Source organism: Carassius carassius, chromosome 16, assembly GCF_963082965.1.
Source record: "Carassius carassius chromosome 16, fCarCar2.1, whole genome shotgun sequence".
Lineage (NCBI taxonomy): Eukaryota > Metazoa > Chordata > Actinopteri > Cypriniformes > Cyprinidae > Carassius > Carassius carassius.
The window spans coordinates 24,148,003-24,155,336 of record NC_081770.1 but is presented as its reverse complement, the minus strand read 5'-3'; the positions used below and the strand labels follow the sequence as shown (position 1 = coordinate 24,155,336).

Genomic DNA, 7,334 nt, shown 5'->3' with positions numbered 1-7,334 from the left:
AAGTTTAAACATTTTTTTTTTTTTTTTTAGCTTACTCTATATCTATTTACTTATAAAAACTCAAATTTGGTAGCTTCAGCATTGTTTAATGTGTATAACATAGCTGGAAAAAGAATTGCCTATTTGAAGATAAAAGTCAAATGAACAGCATTTCACTGTGAACCTAGACATGAAGAATGTCACTTTGTAAGGCCAGGTTAACCTAACCTCTGACTGATATTTATGTTAAAATAAGTTGACTTAAGTTTTTTCTTGTGTGTAATTTGATATGCACTTAAAGACATTGTTTAATAATTAATTTAAGTTTTAATACTTGGTCAGCAAGAAACCACTATAAAAGGTCTGTTTCTCTGAAGTGTTCTTTACAAACCATCAGCCATGAGAGCTCTTGTGCTTGCCCTGACTGTGGCCCTTGTGGGTAAGTCAAAATATATTTATATATATACATTTTAATTTTATTTTCTCTCTTTATACTTATTAAAAAAATAGAACCTCTTGAAATTACTCTCTCTCTCTCTCTCTATATATATATATATTTTTTTTTTTTTTTCCAGCAAGTCAACAGATCAACCTTGGTAAGTAATATGACTTGGAAAAAGACTTATGACATGAGTTTGTAAGTGGTAACTTACACTTGCATTACTGCTTAAAATTAATGGTCATAACAACAGACTTAAAAAATTCTCTATCCTTTTCAGTCCCTGAGTTTGCCCCTGATAAGACCTATGTGTACAAGTATGAGGCTCTACTCTTGGGCGGTCTTCCTCAAGAAGGTTTGGCCAGAGCAGGTATAAAAGTCAACAGCAAGGTTTACCTCAGTGCTGTGACAGAGAACACCTTTTTGATGAAGGTAATGATTATTAAGAACTACAGAAATTTCTAGATTTTCACACTTAAAGAAAACAACAACAACAACAAAAATATGCTGTAACTGGATGTTAAAAACAACAATGCCCTAATTTAAATGGAAAATGTCCCTTACAGCTCATGGAACCTGTAATCTACGAGTACGCTGGTATTTGGCCCAAGGATCCATTTTTTCCTGCCACTAAGCTCACCTCAGCACTGGCTGCTCAGCTTCAGATTCCCATCAAGTTTGAGTACGCTAATGGTGTGGTTGGAAAGGTATTTGCCCCTGCAGGAGTCTCCCCTACTGTGCTGAACTTACACAGAGGTATCCTCAACATCCTTCAGCTCAACCTCAAGAAGACCCAGAACATCTATGAGCTGCAAGAGGTGAGAAAGTAATCCTAAATACATTTATAAAGGCATTAAGATAGCCTTTTTGAGTTCTGCAATCTTATTTTTTGACTCATCCTTCAAGGCTGGAGCTCAGGGAGTATGCAGGACCCACTATGTCATCAGTGAGGATCCAAAGGCCAACCACATTACCGTAACCAAGTCTAAGGATCTGAGCCACTGCCAGGAGAGAATCATGAAGGACGTTGGCTTGGCATACACTGAGAGGTGTCATGAATGCACAGAGGTAATGAACAAGACTGGAAAGACTTGAAATATTTCCTCAACAATATAATTTTTTAAATGTTAAATTCATCACACGCCTTTTTCTCAACAGAGAATCAAGAGTCTGATTGAAACTGCAACTTACAATTACATCATGAAACCGGCGTCCACTGGTGTACTAATCACTGAAGCAACAGTTGAGGAAGTGCATCAGTTTTCACCCTTCAATGAGATTCATGGTGCTGCTCAGATGGAAGCAAAGTATGACTGATCCACTGTGAGAAATATGAACTAACAATATGCCCAACACATTTCATTACTTTGACTTTCAAAAATAATGTTTTGTTTCAGACAAACCTTGGCTTTTGTTGAGATTGAGAAGACCCCTGTTGCTCCAATCAAAGCTGATTACTTGGCTCGTGGATCCCTGCAATATGAGTTTGCAACTGAGATTCTTCAGACCCCCATTCATCTAATGAAGATCAGTGACGCTCCAGCTCAGGTATTACTTTAACTATCTCAGACTCAAAGCCTTTGATCCACACTGAACACATCAACTGAAACTAGCTCTACCTCTCTTCTAGGTCATCGAGGTCCTTAAGCACCTTGTTGCAAACAATGTGGACATGGTCCATGAAGACGCTCCACTCAAATTTGTTCAGCTTATCCAGCTCCTGCGTGTTTCCACCCTGGAGAACATTGAGGCTATCTGGGCTCAGTTCAAGGACAAACCAGCTTACAGGTACAATTTGTCAGCAATACATTAATAGGATTTTTTATTTATTTAGTATATATTTTAAAAAATGACTCTGGTAGGCGCTGGCTCCTGGATGCTCTTCCTTCTGTTGGCACACCAGTCATTGTAAAATTCATCAAGGAGAAGTTCCTGGCTGGTGAACTTACCCTTCCAGAGTTCATTCAGGCTCTTGTGGTTGCTCTGCAAATGGTCACTGCTGATTTGGACACCATACAATTGACAGCTGTGAGTAAATCTAACTATACTCAAAATGTTGTTCTTCAAATCTTGCCCAATTCAAATGAATAATTTCTTTATCTTACTGAACAGAGTTTGGCTATGCACGAGAAAATCTCCACAATCCCAGCTCTCCGTGAAGTTGTAATGCTTGGATATGGTTCCATGATTGCCAGGCACTGTGTTGCAGTTCCCACATGTTCTTCAGAGCTCCTCAGGGTAAACAATTCAAGTCTTACATTTTTACCAGTCATTTACTTTTTCAGATTTTCTAATTGTATGTGCCTCAATCTCCTTAGCCCATTCATGAGATTGCTGCAGACGCAACTTCAAAAAATGACATTCCTGAAATCACTTTGGCTCTTAAAGTTCTGGGCAATGCTGGTCACCCTGCTAGTCTTAAACCCATCATGAAGCTCCTGCCTGGACTGAGAACTGCAGCTACATCTCTGCCCCTTAGAGTCCAGGTTGATGCCATCTTGGCCCTGAGGAACATTGCCAAGAAAGAACCCAAACTGGCAAGTGTCAGACATTGTAGTTATTGTAAAATTGACCATTTTCTTCCAATTATAAACTGACCTTGTTTCTTGCCACAGGTTCAGCCAGTGGCCCTGCAGCTTGTGTTGGATAGAGCTCTCCACCCAGAAGTGCGCATGGTGGCTTGTATTGTGTTGTTTGAGGCCAAGCCATCAGTGGCTCTTGTTTCCAGTCTTGCTGGTGCTTTGAAGACTGAAACCAACATGCATGTTGTGAGCTTTGCTTATTCCCACATCAAGTCCTTGACCAGAATCACTGCTCCTGATATGGCAGCTGTGTAAGAAAAACAAAGTTGTATCATACATTTTATATATCATGTCAAATGAGCATTTTATTAATGGTTGTCTATTTCAGTGCTGGTGCAGCTAATGTTGCCATCAAGCTCATGAGCCGCAAGCTAGACAGACTTAGCTTCCGTTTCAGCAGAGCCCTTCAGCTGGACTTCTATCATAGTAAGTTAAGCTAATTTCTCAAGAAAACTACCTAAGGATATGTTGGGTGTTTATTAAAATGTATAAAAGATTGCATCAATGATATTCTTACCTATGTCTCTGTGCAGCTTCACTTATGGTTGGAGCTGCTGGCAGCGCCTACATGATCAATGATGCTGCAACCATCCTGCCAAGAGCTGTTGTAGCTAAAGCACGTGCTTATCTGGCTGGAGCTGCTGCTGATGTTTTTGAGGTGGGCAAAAAATCTGATTTATGCTTAAAAAAAAAATTTCAGCCTTCACTCAATCCATGCTCTCAAACAGATTGGTGTGAGAACTGAAGGAATCCAGGAGGCTCTTCTGAAATCTCCTGCTGCAGATGAAGGTCTTGACCATATCACAAAGATTAAGCGCACTCTGAGAGCAGTACGTTTTCATGTCTAATGCACTATAATTTTATACTTGTAAGCAATATTACAAACATGACAGACAAAATATGTATGACTTATTTTTTACCCCTTAAGCTCACAAACTGGAAGGACTTACCAAACAATCAACCATTGGCTTCAGCCTACATCAAATTACTTGGACAAGAAGTGGCTTTTGTCAAGATTGACAAGACCATCATTGAAGAAGCTATACCGGTATTGTGTTTATCTCTCCTCTTTCATTACTATTTCTTTTTGAGATCTTTCTCATAAATTATTCTCATGACTAGAACTAAATTCTCAACAACACTTTCACCAGATTGTGACTGGAACCAAATCACGTGAACTGTTGAAGGCGGCTCTTAAAGCTTTGCAGGAAGGAATTGCCTTGCAGTATGCCAAACCCCTGCTTGCAGCTGAAGTGCGTCGTATCTTTCCAACAGCAGTTGGTGTACCCATGGAGCTCAGTTTGTACACTGCTGCCGTTGCTGCTGCAAGTGTCAATGGTATGTTTTTTTTTTAATTTTATATCCTTTCTTCTGATATGTTGGGGTCACCACTTAGGTTGATGTTGTTCCATTCTTCCTTTTAGTTAAGGCCACCATTACACCTCCTCTCCCTGAGGAGACTGAGACTATGACTCTTGAGCAGCTGAAGAAGACTGATATTCAACTCCAAGCTGAAGCTAGACCAAGGTACATTTTTACAGCTACATTCACAGAGAAAAGATATAATGCACACAACAAGCGCTTTACAATCTCCTTTATTTTCTCAGTATTGCTCTCCAGACCTTTGCTGTGATGGGAGTGAACACTGCCTTGATCCAAGCTGCTGTTATGGCAAGAGGAAAAATCCGTACAATTGCTCCTGGAAAAGTGACTGCAAGAGCAGACATTCTCAAGGGCTACTACAAGGTGGAGGCTCTGCCTGTTGAGGTTCCTGAACATATCGCTGATCTGAGGTAATGAAATCTTAGTGATGCCAGTGTAGCAAATATTTTGAACCAATTATTAATTTATATTGTTTCTTAAAAGTGAAATGCAAGTCATCTTCTTCTTGTTCTGAAAGCTTTGAGACTCTTGCTGTGGTCAGAAACATTGAAGAACCCACAGCTGAGAGGACTGTTCCTTTAGTAAATGAGTTGGCTGTGCAGAATTCCCAGACACCTGCTCATTATATGGTAAACTTTAAACACACACGCAATTTATATGTGTTTGTATGCTGAGCATTCATTTGCTTCACATTGTAAGACTCATTCTAATACTTTTTTTCTTTCCAGTCATCTGAGAATTCAGATGAGGTTCCTATGAGAGCTCCTGCTCCATTTGACAAGACTCTCTGTCTTGCTGTCCCATACATTGAAATCAAGGGATGCGTTGAGGTGCACTCTCACAATGCTGCTTTTATCAGAAATACTCCTCTGTTCTACATAATTGGACACCACTCAGCCCGTGCTACAGTGGCAAGAGGTATACTTACAGAAATTATTACATTCATGTAAAACAAGGATTTTCAAATAAAATGATAATTAAGGGTCTGTTGTTTTTGCTGTAGCGGAAGGTCCTGCTGTTGAAAGACTGGAGCTCGAAGTCCAAGTTGGTCCTAGAGCTGCCGAGAGGCTCCTTAAGCAAATCAATCTCATTGATGAGGAGACTCCAGAAGGAAAGGCTTTCCTGTTGAAACTGAAGGAAATCCTGGAGACTGAAGATAAAAACAGGAACGTCTCTTCTGAAAGCAGCAGCAGCAGCCGCAGCAGCAGCAGTAGGAGTAGCAGCAGCAGCAGAAGCAGCAGCAGTTCAAGCTCCTCAGGGTCCAGCTCTCGTGTGACCAAGGTGAGGAAAAGGAATGTCATGTGTTGCTTAAAGCACCAATGTATGTGTCATAAATCTGTATATTCATTTACTCTGAATATTTATTTATTTTCAGACTGCCACCATCATGGAGCCTTTCAGGAAATTCCACAAGGATAGGGTAACTACTAAAAATTATTTATTTAACAATATAGTTTCTTAGATCAGACACTTATCAGACACTTATCACGTTTATAACCTTATTTTTCTTGCAGTATTTGGCACCCCATGGTGCATCAAAGAAAGTTAGCAGTGGAAGTTCTGGATCTAGCTTTGAGCGTATCCAGAAACAGGTGAATCAATTAATGGCATTTGTTTTGTCATAATAACGCAAAACTCTAACTAGAATTTGATATTTCATATCTGTATGGTTTATGCTAACAGGCTAAGTTCCTTGGAAATTCAGTTTCACCTGTTTTTGCTGTCATTGCCCGTGCTGTGAGAGTTGACCACAAACTGCTGGGCTACCAACTTGCTGCTTACTTTGACAAACCAACTGCAAGAGTGCAAATTGTTGTTTCTTCCATCGCTGAAAATGACAACCTGAAGATCTGTGTTGATGGTGCTCTGATGAGCAAGCACAAAGTGACTGTAAGACTGGAAGTGTGATTAAATGACAATCCCTAAAAAAAATGTAGGGATTAAATTCTTCTCAGGTTTAAGCATAACTCTGTTTTTCAGGCCAAGCTTGCTTGGGGTTCAGAGTGCCAGCAGTATGCAGTCACTGCTAAAGCTGAGGCTGGTGTACTGGGTGAATTCCCTGCTGCGCGTTTAGAGCTGGAATGGGAGAGGCTGCCAATTACTGTCACCAACTATGCTAAAAAGTAATGTTCATCGGCACAGAACAACAAATGTGTTGTGTAGAAAATGGAACTGGTTTAATTTTCTGCTCTTCTCTGTGTATCCTGTCACAATTAGAATGTCCAAACATATCCATATGGCGGCTTTCCAGGCGGGATTCAGACTTGAAAGAGTAATGAACAGTGAGAAAGAGATTGAACTTACTGCAGCCTTGCCAACTCAGAGGTCCTTGAATGTCATTGCCAGGATTCCAGAGGTGAAATAGTTTCCCTTTAACTTATTATATCTCATGAAGATATAAACAGAAAATACAATTAATTCATTTTTCCCTCCACTGTTCTAGATGACACTGTCAAGAATGGGTATTCCTCTCCCCTTCACTATTCCCATCAATCCAGATGGATCTCTTTCCATTCATATTGATGAGGACATTCTCTCCTGGATCCAGAAAAATATCAAGGAAGAATAATAGATAACAATTTTTTTGACATTTTTCAGAAGAAAATGTTGAGCCCTGTTAATTTATATTGAAGTATTCCTCAACAGTTTTATTGAAAGCATTACCACTGTTGTCATGCACAGTATGTAATGTAATGCAGTTTAATGCTAATAAATAAATACCTTGCAAGTGAAACTATGTCTTTTCATTGTACATTATCAATTCAGTAATAAGTACTGTAACAGCTATAATCAGCTATAAAGACATGGGTTTCAGCTTTCGCATTCCTTGTGTCAAGCCACTCTTGAACAACAGACAGTGCCAGAAGCATTTAGCTTCAAGAAGGATTGGACTTGGACAACAGGACTTGGCACCTGCACACAGTGCCAAACCTACCAGTACCTGGTTTAAG

The 7,334-nt window shown here is 39.8% G+C and overlaps 1 protein-coding gene across 1 annotated transcript; it reads left to right on the top strand.

Annotated features, from left to right (window-relative positions):
• The first annotated feature begins 281 nt into the window (after window positions 1–281).
• On the top strand, window positions 282–7,117 carry LOC132159971 (vitellogenin-like). The gene is made up of 28 exons (XM_059569664.1): window positions 282–418; window positions 555–575; window positions 699–850; window positions 985–1,236; window positions 1,325–1,486; window positions 1,577–1,725; window positions 1,816–1,966; window positions 2,049–2,206; window positions 2,281–2,446; window positions 2,531–2,656; window positions 2,737–2,955; window positions 3,034–3,251; window positions 3,329–3,426; window positions 3,534–3,658; window positions 3,729–3,830; window positions 3,929–4,048; window positions 4,152–4,338; window positions 4,425–4,527; window positions 4,608–4,793; window positions 4,901–5,012; window positions 5,112–5,301; window positions 5,387–5,664; window positions 5,759–5,803; window positions 5,898–5,975; window positions 6,067–6,273; window positions 6,364–6,506; window positions 6,601–6,739; window positions 6,827–7,117. The coding sequence occupies exons 1-28, from the start codon at window positions 379–381 to the stop codon at window positions 6,950–6,952; spliced, it is 4,053 nt and encodes a 1,350-aa protein (XP_059425647.1). The 5' UTR covers window positions 282–378; the 3' UTR covers window positions 6,953–7,117.
• Window positions 7,118–7,334: the final 217 nt, after the last annotated feature.